Source organism: Petaurus breviceps, unplaced genomic scaffold (assembly GCF_028583685.1).
Source record: "Petaurus breviceps papuanus isolate PSGF00001 unplaced genomic scaffold, PetGlider_PUasm1.0 171, whole genome shotgun sequence".
In the NCBI taxonomy this organism is placed as follows: Eukaryota; Metazoa; Chordata; class Mammalia; order Diprotodontia; family Petauridae; genus Petaurus; species Petaurus breviceps.
The window spans coordinates 24,834,203-24,853,205 of record NW_027185754.1 but is presented as its reverse complement, the minus strand read 5'-3'; the positions used below and the strand labels follow the sequence as shown (position 1 = coordinate 24,853,205).

General features: G+C 37.0%; 1 protein-coding gene across 8 annotated transcripts in view; it reads right to left on the bottom strand.

Annotated features, from left to right (window-relative positions):
* Positions 1-19,003, bottom strand: part of MAPKAP1 (MAPK associated protein 1) — a 346,315-nt gene that overhangs the window by 269,833 nt on the left and 57,479 nt on the right. For 5 of the 8 annotated variants that reach the window (XM_069082736.1, XM_069082737.1, XM_069082739.1 and 2 more), the window contains one exon: positions 9,607-9,755. The exons of 2 other annotated variants lie outside the window; for them this stretch is intronic. In XM_069082736.1, the coding sequence (XP_068938837.1) occupies positions 9,607-9,755 (149 nt within the window). The remainder of the gene's footprint in view (positions 1-9,606; positions 9,756-19,003) is intronic. One more of the 8 variants, XM_069082738.1, reaches the window with a different exon arrangement.

Below are 19,003 nucleotides of genomic sequence, written 5' to 3'. Positions count from 1 at the left end.
AAAGATAAATAAACTTATAAGATACTAATGATGAATATAGACCAATGGTAGGGGGCAAGGAAAGATATGATTTGTATTAAAAAATGAACACTAAAATGGATGACCTCTATGGTCCCCTGACTGCGCTATACCTACTACGCTGGGTCTTGACATTAGAAGAGTCAAAAAACAGATCAATATTTAAGTGACTGTTGGCCAACTCACTTTCCCTCCCTGGACCAGTGTGCTCAAACTGCTTAAGAAAAAAAAAGTTAGATTAAATAACCTCTAAAGTCCCTGCCAGTCTTAACATTTTATTATTCTGTGAAACAGATTTCCTTTTGGCTGCAACAATTCATAAAAGTGACTACTAAGGTATAGAAAGATGTTACAGTCTGTGCTGACAATGGAAGAGTCCATAGTGTCCATTTAGACCATTTAGAATTAGAATTCTAAATCTTTTAAAGTATTATCACTAGAACCAACCTGAAACCTGTCTGTAACCCAGTTCTCAATCTGAGTTATATAATATCAATAGTTTACCAATGAAGATAGCCACAATAATTATTAGTAATACCATTGGTGACAATAAAATGATAAAAAAAAATATAATAATAAAAGAGGCTTAAAAAGCATTCCATGGGTGTCAATCATATGAAGTGAAGAATATATCTACAAAAACAATCATCAAACATTTATGGCCAAGTGGTGTAGATTTTTTTAGGGAATTAAAGGAGTTTATGATGGCAATTCAAGACCAAGACATCAACCATTAAAAACTGAAAAAGAGTTAACCATAAAGGGCTCATACCTAATGATCAATGAATATTATACAAGGAAACAGTATAAATTATGTAACATGGGTGGCTGGGTGGTACAGTAAATAGAGCACCAGCTCTAGAGTCAGGAGGACCTGAGTTCAAATCTAGCCTCAGACATGTAACACTTACTAGCTGTGTGACCTTGGGCAAGTCACTTAACCCCAATTGCCCTGCCTCCCCACCTCCAAAAAAAAAGCCCCCCCAAAAATATGCAACAAAACATCACTGGAGGCTGCATAAATTTAGCACCTACAGGACACTTAGACTATCAGGACCTTGTGATTAGAATTATACATTCAGAAGTTAACTCATAATCTGACTGTCAACAATTTTACATACTGGAACTACAAAACTCAAAATATTCTTGAAAATTTGACAAATAAACTATAATGGGACTGGAGATTTATCACATACAAAACTTTATCACAGTCAAAAGTTGTGTACAGCTGCGAGGATGTAGCAATGCTGATCTGTAACAACTTAAGAACAATGTTCTAATATGTCAGTATTTATTACTAAATCTCTGAACTATAAAGAATGAAAAGCTTTCAAAATACAGAGACTAGGATAAAGATAACCAGGATAAGGATAAATTCATGCACTCATCCTTAGTTTTTCAATCTATAAAACTGTAATAACGATCATACCAAACAATTCATAGGATAACTATAAGCAAGGCACTTTGTAGTTCACAATGCACTATTGAAATGAGTAAATATTAACAAAGTTAATAAATCTAATGGAGAAAAAAACATTTTCAATATTACAAAGAACTATATATCTAAACCATAAACATTAAGTATTCCTTTTTTGATTTTGCCTTCAAAGATATTATTGAAAACTATAAGATCATAGATGTAGAAGGAGTCTCAGGTCATTTTCTCCAATTGCCTCATTTTACAGATGACTAATTTGAGGTCCAAGGGAGGTTAAAAGACTTCCCCAAAGTCACACTGGAGGAAGCATGAGGAGAAACTTGTGAACCTGAATCTTCTGACTCTAGAACCAATCTTCCCTCCATTCTACCATGCTGCCATTTTAGTTATAGAAAGGTTTGATGTATATGAATTAAAAGGCAGCTTGAAGAGTCTTAAATATAAAACCAAGCCCCTTTCAAGTTAATATGTTTCCAGGACTCCTTTCTCCTTTTCTAAGGTTTTCAATATCTTCAGAATTTTACCACAGCTACTATCTCTTGAGGAAATAAATAATTGAGTAGTTTTTTTTAAAAGCATGTTTAATTAGACCCCAAACTCTTCCCTGTACCCTTCTCTCCCCAATAATGTATCATTTACCCCAGAGACTCACATAGCATAGTTAATTATGTAAATAAGGCATGTGCTATTCCCCAGAAAAACATTATGAATATTTGTGGCCAAAAAAAAAAAAAGTGCACACGTAGCTTTGTAAGAACCATTTTAACCATCTCAGAACAATTTGACTCAAAAACCTTATTTTTTAAGACAAGAACATGTCAAAGGAGGATTTAAGAGCGGGCAGATTTCTAACAATTTTCTATGAAGGTGCTGAGAAAAAATAATTTTCTGTTATAGTAGTAACAAAAATTTAGTAGTGAACTTAAAATGATTGATGGCAAGAATCAATCAGGATATTATTAAGGCAAGAAAGCAGACCCTTCTGGAGAAGGCTTTATTATCAAAGAGTCGACATGATCTTCACGATAGAGACAGCAATAGTGCGGCTACCAGACTAATACAATCCTATTATTACCCAATCGCCAAAATGCTAATTTGATCATTTTGTAGTGTTATTTGAATAGTCGTTTTAATTTCTAGGTTGAAGAAAGACTCAGTTTCAGTACAATTTTCAATTAATCATTGCAGTGTCCCTGACTCTCATGTCAAGGAATTTCATGAAGATTTTTTTAAAAGGCTAATTTAGTATGTACAATACAATATCCTTCAAACATTAGCCACTTTCATTCTACAGTAGCCAAACACATCAATATTAAATAACTGATTAGAACAAAGATTTAATTGTATGTCACAATTTGTGATATGTGGGTGAACAATAACATGCTATCACTTTTTTATAAGACAGACTTATCGATAGGGAAGGACTCCTTAATCAATTGGCAACCAGAGACTGCACAGACCACATAATCATTTATTAGTTAAAAAATATACTTCTAAAAAAATAAAAGCATTTTACATGTAAATACACATCTAGTAAAAATGGATCCTCTGTGATTGGAGAAAGAGCATCCTTAATGTTTTTATAATTTCCTCTGGCTCTGCTAAGATTGGATATATACCAAGCAGGGTTCACAACCTTCTGGCAAATCCAAATCAATGTAATTTTTAAAAGTCTAATGACATAATGCAAATGCTGCAATATGATATTCAAAGAGAATCATACTATTTTGCTGGCATCAAAATATGATCATTTATTAATTAGTCCAGAAATTATATACTCAAATCATTGCCTAGAATCATGTAACTGAAGCAAATAAATTCCTATCCTATCACACAATGTCATTAATAAATACCCATGACACCTGAAAGAACCCACAATCAATTTCTATCATTCAAAAGAGTATCTATTGTCCAATAAGATTATCTTGTTTTCTTATTTTTTTTTAACACTGATCTCACCGATCCCTTCCCCTTTTTGCTCCTACCTTTTAGCACTCTACAGAAAGGGACAATAAAAAGAAAAAAATTGTAAAACTTTAGTCAATTATTTCTGCTGTGTTCAAACAACTCTTCTCCACAGTATCCTGCAGGAGTCCTGAAATTATTAAGTCACACCCTTGTCTTTCATTTGTTTGTCTCTGTAACTATTGCAATAACTTCGAGTGTTTCTGCCTCAAAACCCCACAGCACAAACTCCCAAATTATTTTTCCTGATGCATAAATGTAGTCATGTACCTATTCTTCTCAAAAACTTACAAGGAATGCCCCAAATCATCCTAACATTTAAGTTTTCTATGATCTGGCAGATGAACCAACTTTATCCACAGATTTCATCAGTGAATTTAGGAAAGGCACTTAACTCTCCAGACTCCAGTTTCTGCATCTCTAAACTTGGGAAATTGTACTACATAGTATGTAAAGTCCCCTCCATCACTAAGTTCTATCATCTTATGCCTCATCTCTGCTCAAAATCCCTTAAAGGCTCCTTAATGCTTCCCCCCAAATAAAGTCCATACTCCTAATCCTGGCATTCAAGGTTTCCTGCAATCTGATGCTGTCCTACCTCCCTGGCCTTATCACATGCTATGATGGCTTATATGTTCTATCAATTATTATATATTCAAACACAGATAAACTCCTCCAAACTCCCAGAACATATGCAATGCTTTCTCCTTCCATACTTAAAATGTCCAACTTTCCCCCCATCTTGCTACTGAAATAGCAGCTTCAAGGCTTAGTTCAAATATTACCTTCCTTCCTGCATGTAGGACTTCTCTGATCTTTCTCAATTCCCCACACCATGGAAAAATGAACATTCAAGATTTTGTGACTCTCTACTTCATACATCATAATCTATTTTGCATTAGTCATTTTATATTATATATATTACACATATTATATATATATATATATATGTGGCATTAGTACATGCCATTTTTCTTGTTGTTATGTTCCCAGAGGGGGGTAAAAAAAAACTATGTCTTACCTGAGTTCAAATCCAGCCTCAAACACTTAATACACACACCAAAAACTAGCTGTGTGACCTTGGGCAAGTCACTTAAACCCAACTGCCCTCTAAAAAGCAAAAACAAAAATAAAAAACAAAAATCTATGTCTTATGTTTTCTTCTCTCCTCCTCCTAACCCCTCTAAATTCAACAATGGGCCTTGCAAATAGCAAAATAAAAGGTGTTTGTTGAATTAAACATGCAAAATCATGTGATGTACATATAACACAAGAGGGAGATAAAATAATATCTGGAGACAGGTAGGCGGTACACTGGATAACCAAGTGCTGGGCCTGGAGTCAGGAAGACCTGAGTTCAAAACCAGCCCCAGACACTTTCCAGCTGGGTGACCTTAGTTGGGCAAGTCACTTAACCTCCATCTGACACCAAGTTCCTATCAGCAAAATGAGGATAATAATAGTATCTACTTCCCAAAGTTGCGGTAAAGATCAAAGAGATAATATCTGTGAAGCATTTAGCACAGGGCCTGACATACAGAAAGCACTATATAAATGTTAGTTATCATTATCATATATAGATTGCCATGTAAACTTTAAAGCTATATAAATGTGAAGTCATTACAATTTATAGGGGTGAAGAGGGAAAGGCAGAATTACATAAGATTTTAAAATCCACATCCCCATGGAACTCATGGTCTAACAGGACACTGAAATGCCAACAGGGCCATAATACACAAAGACAGGAAATGCATTAAATGCCATATGGAGGGGTTTATGCTTTATCCTAGGACAAAGGTTTCCAAACTTGCTTGTTTTACAGTGCTCTTAAGTGTCTCAAAATTTTTTTCAGGGTGCCTCTGGGCCAAAAGAAATACCTAAGAATTCCATTTATTAAGTTGTCAGTTCCAAAATTTAAGGGACAATAATAAGTCATTGAAAATTCTTAATCAGATAAGTGAGTAGAGATGAGACAGAATGGTAAAGAAGCAAAAATGTCTCTAAGGAGAAGAATCTTGGTAACTCCAATGATGGGACACCCTTAATAGAAATAGAGAAGATATTTTGAAAGAGAGGGTAGGTTTCAGAGAAAGATAGTAATCTTTCTTTTGAATATGTTAAAGTTTGAGATGCCAAAGGGACATCCAGGTAGAGCTGCCCAGCAGGCAGTTGGCAATATGGGGCTGGAGCTTAAAAGAAAGATGAAAACTAAATCTATAAATTTGGAAGTAATCTGAAAAGAGATGACAAGTGAACTCATGGGTGCTAGTAAGACCAACCTGAAGAAGAATAAATATAGGGGCATCTAGGCGGCACAGTGAATAGAGCACCAGCCCTGGAGTCAGGAGGACCTGAGTTCAAATCTAACCTCAGACACTTTAACACAAAAACTAGCTGTGTGACCTTGGGCAAGTCACTTAACCCCAACTGCCCTCCAAAAAGCACAAAAAAAAAAAAAACCCAGAAGAAGAATAAATATACTAAGATACAAACTTTGGATTTGATTTGAAAATGAGAATTTTTTTGCTCAGTGATTTAACTTTTAAAAAATATTTTTCCCAACAATACTTATAAGGAACATAGTATAAGTATTACTTTTCCAATTTTGCAGATGAGTGACCTGAGGCACAGAAAGTTGTGACTTTCGTATGGTCATTCAATTAATAACTATAGATCCAAGTCTCAAAGTTTGTACCTTCTAACTCCAAGTTTTCTTTACTAGGATTTAGAAGAAACTAAAAATATCATAGATCATAAAATCATAGCGATCTTTTTATTTTTTTTTCAAGGCTCAGCTGCCACCTTCTCAATGTAACTTTTCAAAGATCACAAAGATTTAGAACTGGAAGGAGCTTTATAGGTTATTTAACCTAATCCCTTTGTTTTTACAAAGGAGGGAATTTACCCAAGGTCACACAGCTACCCGTGTTTCCCCGATAATAAGACCTACCCCAAAAATAAGCCCTCCCCTTACTGTGCAAGATTCCTCTAAAATAAGCCTTCCCCTGAAAATAAGTCCTATTGAGATTGCTACTGTAGTGAAGGTGATCCCCTGCGCTACACGCTACATTACGGTACCCTCTGTATGCACCGTCCCTCCCCACCCCCGTGAAACGCACGCCGCACTCCAAGCTGCATCCAATCAGAGCTGCAGCAGTGAAAGCCTCATCCTGTTCTTCCCCAGTGATTTGCTTGCTGGAGCCATTGAGAGCAGTGCCGCGGAGGAGAGCTGAGGCAGGACAACATAAGCCCTCCCCTGAAAATAAGCCCTCTGTTGTTTTTCTTTCCAAAAAAATTAATGAGACAGGGTCTTATTATCGGGGAAACACGGTAGTAATAGTCAGGTAAGATGCCCCCAGGTCTTCCTGACTCCAACTCCAGCACTCTACCTGCTATGCCCTAGTGCTTTGAACTCCTCAGCTGAAAGAGCTGATGAAAGTACATCTTGTATAGAGACTTTGATCCTTCCATTCCTTAGCTTATATTGCACTGATACATGTATTTTATGGAGACTTATGACACGTCAGGTCTTTAAAGGACGGGGCTATTTTTGTCTTTGTATCCCCAGTATCTTATAAACTACAGATCCTTAATATTTGTAGAACTGGATTACAGCATTTAAATTATAAGAAACCTTGTAGCCCATCTAGTACAACTCCCTCATTTTACAAACTGAGGCACAGTGATGGGAAAGGAGCTCCTCAAGGTCACACAGAAGCCTGTCAAAAGATCACCAGAAGAAGCTGGACTCAATTTCAGACACTGTGGTGATGCTAAATCCAATGTCCTTTTCATTGTCGTTCTGCCTTAGGCCCTCTTTCAACTTTGTTTTTCTTTCAATCTCATACATTTAGCCCTGGGAAAATGAGCTTCAATATGAGAATCTTCAGTTTCCTCATCTACAAAATGGGTATGATAATACTTGCATTATTACATCACACAGCTGGGAAGCTAAGAGGAAATTAGAGAAGTAAAGCATGTACATATCAACTATTATTCTGAATTCTGAGCAATTTCTGTCAAAAAATTTTTACACTGAACAATTACAAGTGCACAGATAAAAATAAATTAGTAGAAATACACTGCATCATTTATTAATTTTAATAGTACAGAAAGACAACAGAAGGTTCTCTCATCCCTGCAAACCATAAGCGGTCACTTAGCATCACCTCGCCAGTGCAAAACTGCAAAAACTGTCCACATCTTTCTTTAAGACATCCCTAAATGGAAGTGAATATTGAAAAACTAAAAATAAATAAATAAATAAACTTAAAAGACGAATAAATAAATAAAAAGGAAGTCATCCCTGGGCCAAAAAGCCAGTACAAGAGCATCACCCATTTCACAGGCTGGGCAAATCACTGTCCTCTTTATGCAAATGAGTTCCCAGAGCTAAACATGAGATAAGCCAAGTCTTCATAAAAGGGAACAATATGAGGAAATAATTGGCAAGTAAATGGGCTGAGGAAAGATGGGTAATAAAACAAGTCCAAGAAATACCATTTCCACCGCCAACTACTCTACCAAATGAGAAATGACTATATCTTAGCCATTCAAATCTGCTATCACTAGACCTTGATTGATGAGGACTCAATTAACCAGAAGTGTCAATTAACTAGAATCTTTTTTTCTTTCTGATTCGAATCTCAGTTTCCTAATATGTAAAATGAGGAGAGTAAGGGTTGTGGCATAAATATCATAGCTTTGTCATGAGGTACAAGTAAGGTAAGATATAAGAAAGCATTTTGTAAACTGAAGTTCCATATAAATGTAATGTGTTATTGTTGTTATGAGAGTAATAGAAAAAAAATCATTTAAGTGCCTTTATGCACCTGCCACAAGATTATGATCTTGTTATTGTAATGATTGGTTCTGGTATCTCATCCTACTGATGAATAATAAGTTTGCTGAGAGTGGGGCCTAAGACTTACCAGATACCTCTTCTATCTACTCCACTGGCTACTTCAGGGCTGTGAACACAGTAGGTGCTAACCCTAAAAAAGGTAGCTTGGGGTAGTTGTAGTAGTATATGATGATGATGATGATGATGATGAAAAAGAATACTTGAATAGTATTTTTAAGTTCAGAAAGCACTGCAGCTATTCATGAATCGGACACATAGAGAGGTCTTAAGAGAGCATCTAGTCATAGAATGTTAAGAATTAGAGAGACCTTAGAAATAATTTAGCAAAATTCCATCATTGGACTGATGAAGAAACAGAGACAACCATGAAATGTAATGTGACTTGCTTAAGACAATAATAAATGGTAGCACTGAGCTTCAAATTCAGGTCTTCTAACTGAATCCAATGGCCTTTTTACTTTACCACCCAGTCTCCATTTCATATATCAGGAAACTAGGTACATAGATGGTATAGCTATGGGGCACAATGGATAGAGCACTGGACCTTGAGTCTGGAACATCTGAGTACAAATCTTGCTTTAGAGACTTACTAGCTATGTGACCCTAAGCAAGTCACTTAACTTCTGTCTACCTCAGTTTCCACACCTGTAAAATGGAAATAATAGTACTTGTTTCATAGGGTTGTTGTGAGGGCAGAATGAGGTAATATTGTTAAAGCACTTTGTAAACTGCAAAAGTGTTATATAAATGCTGGTTATGATTATGTTATTGTCAATTGTTATGCTGTTATTTATTATTAGTAGCATTATTTATTTACCTCTTTTTATATCCCCAGTGCTTAGCACAGTGCCTGGTACATAGTAGGCGCTTAATAAATATTTACTGATTATCTGTTCAAGATCAAAGAGCTAGTTATCAACTGAGTGATATTCAAATTCAGGTCTCTTCAATCTCAGTCCAGAGCTACTGTTTGAAGTCCTACTAGTGTTATGACCATGAAGAAAAACAATCAGAGCAAAACATCCAAAAGTCTGCGAAGCAGAACACATGGAGCTCCATCTCTCCCGGTTTCTATCAGTAAAATCCCAGACAATGAGTATTATGCTCAGAAAGTTGGAAGTCATAGCAAGACCGTGAGTCATCCAAGAACAATTAAATGCTTTGCCCTAGGTTGTAATGAGTGAATACACTTTAGCAACATTTTAGACAAGAGGTTTCTGGTTAACTCAGATGCCCAACAAAGAAGCCAAACAAGACACAGGATTCACCACAGCAATTTTTCCTGATTTATTAAAAGGTAATAGAGATCACTTTTACCTACCTTACCATCAAATTTGGAATACTCGTTAAAAGGATTATTCAGCTGGAGTGGGCACTGCTCTAGGCGCACGGAGAGGAGCGATGGCTTCCCCACACTTGAAGACTTGACTTTGAAGTTCTTTTTTTCAAACAATGAGCTGAGCTCCTCTGCTGTGATAGAAAAGGGAGAAAAAGAATGCCTACATGACGAAAAATGATAATTAGTAACATGTTGAGAATGTTAAGGTACATAAGGTAGATGCCATCCTAAATCAATAAACAAACATTTATTAAGCACCTACTGTGTGCCTGGCACTGTGCTGGGCGTTAGGGATAAAAACACAAAGTTTATACTCTTTTAAGGAAAATAGGAAGTATGTATATGTATATGTCTACGATAAGCATTCCCAGTTCTTTTATGGATCCTGATACCTTTAAGTTTAAAAGTTTCCACCCACGTGACTACTCCAGCCTATCAATATTTATCACAAAATGAGGTGCCCAGAATCAAACAGAATACTTTAAATGTGTTATAACTAGGTCAGGGCAAGAAAACTAGCCCAATATCTTTTCTGATACCCTGATTCTGTTATTCATAGTATCAGAAATCATTTCCAGCTTCATGTGATCCATATATTTTTGTAACTTTACAATCCTATGTCTTATTCTGAGTGATCGATAAAAATATAAAATAAGGTCATTGTGAAATCAAGCATTGAAGGACACTGAAAGATAGATGAGAATATTCTGAGCTAAGTATAGACAAGAGCTACATTGGAACAGTTGACTAGATGGAGGAAGAAATTAACTAGAGAGAGAATGAGAGGCAGCTTAATGTGGTAGAAACAGCACTTAAATTGGAGTAAAAAAAAAATCAATGTTTTAAGTTAGCTTTCCTGTCTTTATCATAAGAACTTTAGTTTACAAGACAAAATAAATCTTCTACTTCATAGCAGGGATCTAATTTAAGATCACATTAAGATACAGTGGTGACCCTTAAGAAAACTTGGGTCTTACATAAGGAAACAAATAGTTATCTTCCATAATAGAACTATTAACAAAACCATTATTCATGAATTTACTAAGAAATATAATTATTTTATTTTTGTGCTTTGCAAACTATAATAATTGTATAAATTACCAAGGTCAACTATTCTGAAGGCTAACATTAATTTGGAAGTACAAATTCTGGCATATTTGGCTGAAAAAGTCTGCCTTATGATTTATAACAGCAACCTGTAATCACTCTTAATAAACCATAGAAAAAGCTGATAAAAGGCTTAAAAAAAAAAAGCAAAGGTCTCAATCTAACATTATAAGTCAAGTCAACAAGCACCACTTTTAAGCACCACTATATGCTAGAATCTATGAGAAGAACTGGAGATACCAATAAAGGGAAAAAAACAGACCCTAGGAACAAGATGTAGACAGAATAAATTGTAGGCAAACTTGGAAGGTACTAGCATAAAGGGTTGGATTAAGAAAGGCTGCTTGAAAAGCTGAGATCCTATTTGGGACCTAAAGGAACTAAAAGGAAACCAGGAAATGGAGATAAGTAAGAAGAGAATTCCAGGCATAGAAGACAATCAATGAAAATGCAAAGGATTGGGAGATGGTTTGTTTTCTTCAAGAAACAGAATGGTCAGTGTCACTGATCAAAGAGCAGGTGGAGGGAGTAAGACATAAGAAGACTGGAAAGGTAGCAGAAAAGAAGGTTATGAAAGGCTTTGGGAGACACCCACACTTAGTGGATGCAAATTAGATGAATATTCATCAAATGGTAGTGAAAAGGAGTGATCAGACAAATAAAAGAGAACCAGAAGAGAGCAGTGTCACAAACACCTAGAGAGAACAGAGTACCACAAAGAAGAGGGTGATCAAACAGGGCTAAAAACTGCAGAGAAATCAGGAACAATAAGGACTGAGTAAAGGCGACAAGATTTGACAATAAAGAAATTGCTGACAACTTCAGAGAGCACTGTTTCAATTAAATGAGGTCTGAATGCAGACTGAGGAAAGGAAGCAGAGCTAATGATTGTAGAGGGCCTTCTCAAGGAGCATCAGCACTGAAAGGAATGTTGCCTGAATCATTGCAGTAACCTTCTAACTGGTCCCAAATCTTTATCCTCTCCATTCAGATGCCAAGATAGCTATTCTAAATCATACATCTGAGCATGATCCTGACTATGTCCAAGATCAAATATAAAACAGTCTTCTGTTTGGCATTTAAAGCTCTTTACAACCTGCCCCATTCCAAACGTTCCAATATTTTTATACTATATTCCCCTTCAAAAACCCTACTCTCAGGAGTAAAGGCAGGGACTTGCCTGAAATCTCCCCCAAACTCCTCCAAATATTTTTTTTTTTTGCTTTTTGGAGGGGGGAGGGAAGGGCAAGTGGGGTTAAGTGACTTGCCCAAGGTCGCACAGTTCGTAAGTGTTAAGTGTCCGAGACTGGATTTGTACTCAGGTCCTTCTGACTCCGGGGCTGGTACTCTATTCACTGTGCCCCCTTCTTGCCCCCTCCCCCTCCAAATACCTTTAAAAATGACTCTAAAAAATTCTAGAGCACCAGAACCCACAAAGAGGCGGACTTAAAAAATTTCACAGCTCAAGACAGTTTAAAAGGTTGGAAAAAAGGTCTGATACCCCAGAGTGAGAGAGGAACACTGTCCAGTGCAGGCTGTGCCAGTGCTGCCAGGACCCCAGCAAACCAGGAACAGCCTTTGGGGCACCTGAATAAGTGGCAACAGTGGCAATTTCCAGACCTCTCAGGCAACAGAAACCAAAAACAACTTAGGTCAGGAGGAAGGGTCTGTTGCACCTGGGTGAGAATGGAGCACAGTCCAGCACAGGCTATGCCAGCACAGCACCCGTTCCAGAAAACCAGGAACAGTCCTTGGGAGACACTGAATCAGCAGCTGAAGCAGCTACTTCTGGAGATCTCAACCCACAGATGGTAAGAGGATAGGATGGGAAGGAGATGACAGGGGTCTCTTTGCTAGCACTGAGGCAGGGCTGTTGCTTTGCCCATACTCAGATCCGGGTCACAGTGCTAGGTGGCAGTCCCAGGGTGAGGAGGAGAACTAGCACACCAGGGCTTATGATCACAGCGTAGCAGGAACCGTCCTCACATTTCCAGGACAGAAAAGAGCGCTTGTGGCCACTCAGAGACCAGAGAACAGGCCAGGAGAGGAACACCTCTCCTTAGATCATACTACAGGTCCTAGAAGTATGTCTGAAAACACCTACACAAAGACCCCAAAGCTTGGGACAGTGTACCCTCCACCCTGAAAGCAGAGCCTTAAAAATCAAGGGAAAATGAGCAAACAACAGGAAAAAAAAATCTGACCAAAGAAAGTCAATATCATGACGAGGAAGATCAAAACAAACACTCCAAAGAAGACAACAAAGTCAAAGCTCCTACATCCAAAGCCTCCAAGAAAAATATGAATTAGTTGTAGGCTATGGAAAAGTTCAAAAAGGATTTTGAAAACCAAATAAGAGAGACAGAGGAAAAACTGGGAAGAGAAATGAGAATGATACAAGAAAATCATAAAAAATGAGTCAACAACTTGGTAAAGAAGCCAGAAAAAAAAAATACTGAAGAAAATAACACTTTTCAAAAAATGATAAAAGTTGGGGGCGGTTAGGTGGCACAGTGAGTAAAGCGCCTGCCCCGGAGTCAGGAGGACTCGAATTCGGTTCTGGCCTCAGACACTTAACACCCACACAAAAAAAACTAGCCATGTAACCTTGAGCAAGTTACTTAACCCCAATTGCTTTAAAAAAAAAAATTAGAATGAAGCAAATGGAAACTGATGACTTTATGATAAATCAAGAAACAATAAAGCAAAACCAAAAGAATGAAAAAATAGAAGACAATGTGAAACATCTCATAGGAAAAACAACCGACCTGGAAAACTGATCCAGGAGACAGAATTTTAAAATTACCAAAAAAAGAGCCTAGACATGGTCTTTCAAGAAATTATGAAGGAGGGGCAGCTAGGTGGTGAAGTGAATAGAGCACCAGCCCTGGAATCAGGAGGACCTGAGTTCAAATCCTTCCTCAGACACTTAACACAAAAACTGGCCATGTGACCTTGGGCAAGTCACTTAACCCCAACTGCCTTCCCCCCCCCCCCAAAAAAAAGAAAAGAAAAATTATGAAGGAAAACTGTCCTGATATTTGAGAATCTGAGGGTAAAGTAGAAATGGAAAGAATTTACCTATAACCTCCTGAAAGAGATCCCAAAATGAAAACTCCCAGGAATACTATAGTCAAATTCAAGAGCTCCCATGTAAAGGAGAAAATATTGCAAGCAGTCAGAAAGAAACAATTCAAGTATTGTGGAGCCAAAGTAAGGATAACACAAGATTTAGCAGCTTCCACATTAAAGGATCAGAGGATTTGGAATATGATATTCTGGAGGTCAAAGGAACTAGGATCAGGGCGGCTAGGTGGCGTAGTGAGTAGAGCACCAGCCCTGGAATCAGGAGGACATGAGTTCAAATCCAGCCTCAGACACTTAACACTTACTAGCAGTGTGACCTTGGGCAAGCTGCTTAATCCCAACTGCCCTCCACAAAGCAAAACAAAAACAAAACAAAAAAAAAGAGGAGCCAGGATTATAACCAAGAATCACCTACCTAGGAAAACTGAGTATAATCTTTCAAGGGAAAAAATAGACATTCAATGAAATAGAGGGCTTTCGAGTATTCCTGATGAAAAGACTAGAGCTGAATAGAAAATTTGACTTTCCAATACAAGACTCAAGAAGAAGCATAAAAATGTAAACAGGAAAGGGAAATTATAAGGGCCCTAAACCCTAAACTGTTTACCTTCATACATGGGAAGATGATAGGGGTAACTCTGAAAAACTTTCCCATTATTAGGGCAAATAAAAAGACTGAATATAAACAGAGGGCACAGGTGTGAGCTGAATATAAATGGATGATATCTAAAAAAAAAAGAGACAGGAATGTGTTGGGAGAAAGGGAAAGGGAGAGGTAGAATTGAATAAATTATCTCACATAAAAGAAGCATGAAAAAGTTTTTACACTGGAGGGGAAGAAGGGAGAGGGGAGGGGAAATAAATAAACCTTGTTCTCATCAGAATTGGCTCAAAGAGGGAATAACAGACATTCAATTGGGTATAGAAATATATTACAAAAAAGTAAAAGGGGAAGGGGATTAAAAAAAGGACAGGGGTATGTGACAGAAGGGAGGGCAGGTTGAGCGAGGGGATAGCAAAAAGCAAAACACTTTTGAGGAGGGACAGGGTGAAGGAGAGAGAGAATAGAATGAACAGGAGGAGAAATAAGATGGAGTGAAATACAATTAGCAATAGTAACTGTGAAAACAAAATTATGAAGCCAGTTTCTTTAATAAAGTCTTCACGTAGACAACTGTGTTGAACTAAATGCTGTCTAAAATCCCTTTTATGTATAAATCTATGATGTTATTAACCTATGATCATAAAATATAAAAATCTAGAAATGAGAGTTGTATAGTTGAAATGGGCCTTAAAACACAAGATGTTAAAGGATTATCAGAGATCATCCAGTGAGAAATTTTTGCTGAATGAGACATCAATTTTGATGAGAACTTACAGTCATAATATTTACCAAAATTTGAAATTGGAATGCAACTACATTGTATGACATTGCAAATGTGTGAATTTGTTTTACCTGAACATACTCATATGTTACATTAGATGGGCAGCACTTCTTAAACTGTGAGTTGCAACCTCATACTTTTTTGCAGGCAGATGGAAGGGCTGAGGTGGTGGTTAGTGAGAGTGATACATAAAAAAAGGGTTAAAGGAGCATTTAAAGAATACACAGAAAACTGAGAAACAGAGACAAGCAGGATAGCTTTGAAACTAATATGCTGAATTTATTATATTCTTTTTTTTAAGTTGGATGCAGTGAGATCTGTGGTTTTGTATGAAATTCTCTTTTCTGCTCTTCATATATGGAAATGTTTGACAAGTCCATGGTAAAAAAAAATTTAAAGAAATTAAGGTACAACACAGAAAGAAATCAACAATGAAGAGGTGGCTGGGTGGCACAATGAATAGAACACCAGCCCTGGAGTCAGGAGGATCTGGGTTCAAATCCAGCCTCAGATACTTAACAAAAAAACTAGCTGTGTGACTTTGGGTAAGTCACTTAACCTCAATTGTAACTCCAAAAAAGCAAAAAAAAAAAAAAAAAGAAGAAGAAGAAGAAGAAGAAATCAACAATGAGATAAAACTATTATTAAAAATTTCTTAATTTTTGGAAACAAAATATACTGATTTTCTCCCTCCTATGATAAACATATTCCTTAACAGCTGTCTATTATGTAAATTATTTCTAATTATCAAAAATTGCTCAAGAGTAAAATGGAAAAATACTTTTTAAGAATAGCAGGAAGCACAAAATAAAAGTTCACCTTAATGTTGCTTACATATTCCAATTCTAGCATTCTATGACATCCAACACAGTGAAGAGTCACAAAGGTCACAAAGGTATTAAGTAGCAGAATTGAGATTTTGAAGATTACCTGAATTTGACAAAATGAAATGGTGTGCAATCATGAAACTGAAGAACTGGAAAGAACCCCAGACATCATTAACTCAACCTCCTTCATTTTACAGAAAAGGAAACTGAGGCCAATAAAGGGGCTTTGACTTGTACAACAGCATATAATTAGTGTCAAGGATTTCTTTTGTGATAAGAATAATCATGAGATTTTCTTTTTAGGGTTATTTAACTGTAAACCAAAGTTCTCAAATTTTCTAATAAAGGAAGAATAAAACTAAAACTTACTTATCTCCAATTGTGACACATGATATTACCACAAACTGGGCTTATTTCATGCTATGACAGATCTGCTTTCCTAAATTAATTTAAACTTTAAATTATGAATTTTACACAGGGAAAGTAAAGGGGGCAAGGTTAGAAGTTGATAGTTAAGTCCAAAATGCTTCTAAGTAAGGAAAGAGATGGAAAACTGACCAAGATAATACAGGATTTTACAAAAACAAATATAATATATATGGTGAAATGAACAAAGGTGGTAGCCATTTCATTGCATTACTTTATGACAAAACTTTATCTATGTGATATGTTTATATCCATTGTTTCTTTTTTAAACTATATATAAATATGGTGAAGGACTGGAGTGGGAATCAAATGGCCTGGGTTCAAGAGGCAGAACTACTTGGGGAGGCTAGGTGGTGCAGTGAATAGAGCACCGGCCTTAGAGTCAGGAGGACCTGAGTTCAAATCCGGTCTCAGACACTTGACACAATTACTAGCCGTATGACTTTGGTCAAGTCACTTAACCCCACCTGCCCTTCAAAAAGCAAAAAAAAAAAAAAAAAAAAGAAGCAGAACTACTTACAACTAACTATATGACCTTGGGCTTCCCCTTATGGGCTGTTTCTTCATCTGCAAACTGAGGAGACAGAATCAGATGGTGATGGTTTCTTAAGTTCCTTTTTATACTAACATAGTATACTTTTTAAAAATACAACTTTTTAGGGGCGGCTAGGTGGCACAGTAAATAGAGCACAAGCCCTGGAATCAGGAGGACCTGAGTTCAAATCTGATCTCAGACACTTAATACTTACTAGCTGAGTGACCTTGGGCAAGTTACTTAACCCCAATTGCCCTGCCTTTCCCCCCTCCAAAAAGCAAAAAATAAAAATACAACTTTTGCACAAGTTTATACATAAAGCAAGGAATGCATTAAACAAGTTCTTATGAAAAAAGTTTGAAAAGCTTTGGCTAGCACCAAAACTTTCTAAGGTACATGTGAAGATATAATAGCCAAAAAGAACTGTAAACTAAATGGCTCGTCACCAATTGAAGAATGGCTAAACAAATTATGTTATATAAAAGTAATTAAATACTACTGCAACTATAAGATACAATAAAAGGGACAGTTTGAAAAAACCCTTGAAAGACTTGTATGAACTTTTGGAAAGTGAAGCGAGAAGAACCATGAAAACAATCTGCATTCTAACAAATACTGTAAAAATGAGCAATGTTGAAAGTTTCTTCACACATGATCAATAAAATAATCAACCAAGCTTCCAGTGGGTTAAATCATCCCAAACTCATAACAGACAGATGATGGATTAAATAAGCAGAATAAGACACATTTTTGGCCATGGCCAATATGGAAATTGGTTTTGCTTTGACAGTGCATACTTATTTGTTGCAAGGGCATTGTTTTTCTCTTTTTTTTTAACTGGAGGAGAAAGGTAGGAAAAGAAAATAAATGCTTGTTAGTTGAAAAGCTTAATTTTTAAAAGATACAACAGATATAATCTTATCACATAATTACAGTTTTATCATAAAGTAAATATAATGGCATGGCTACTACCTTTGTTCAGGCCCTTATCACCTCCTGACTTAAGGAACTGCCATGGCCTCCTAATTGGTCTCCTTGGTTCAAATCTTTTCCTCCATCTCCAATTCATTCACCACAGAGCTATTAAAGTAGCAGTCTAACCATATCACCTCCTTAACTCAATAACCTCCAAAGGCTCCCTGTTGCCTTCAGCCTAAAATTTAAGCCCCGCTTTAGCTACTGCAGCTCTTCTAATCTGGATGTAACCTACCTTTCAGACCTATTATAAATTCCCCTTCCCATACTCTGCGACCCAACCAAATTTGCCCTCTTGCAGTTTTTCACAAAGGACATTCCTTCTCCTGATTCCATACCTTTGCACTGGACATCTCCTCTATCTGAAATGCCTTCTAACTACTCCCTCATAAACGCCCTTGTTTCATGAAGCCTTTCCTAAGTCCATCATTTGTCAGTGTGCACCCCTCCATATCTACCTGCTCTTTGTTTTGCACGTGCTTACTTGTATGTATGTTCCTGTACTCAAGAAAACATAAGTGCCCTGAGAGCATATATTCAGTTGCTGACTGTCAACTTTTTCCTCCTTCACCCGGTCTCACATGATGAAGTGACAGGAGCTGAAGAAGAGAAGAGGGCCTTTGTGGTTAATGACCTCAATTTTTTCTGTAAAATGTGAGGCAAGATTTTTCAGCTGAGAGAACTGGGGGAAGAGGAACCATAAGAAGTTTAAGGAGGAATGAAAAGGTTAGAAGAGCCACTGTGCAAAGTGGGATGAGCTAGTCAGGGTAGTATAGCAGGATCTTCCTAGTAGTAGTAAAGGCCCAGTTGAGGTTGTGTTACATGCATTTGTAGTGCACCCAGTCACTGTGATTTTCTCCACCTTTGTTCAGCTGCACATGTGTAGGCATAAAGGTAACAAAAGCCTAGAGTGATCCAAGGCTGAGACTTAGCTGGGCATAATTGGTGCTATAAGGGGGCTAGGCATTCAAGAACTGTAGAATTGAACTGGTTCCTTAACAGGTCAAGAGAGGGAAAAGAGGAGAGAGAAACTCTAG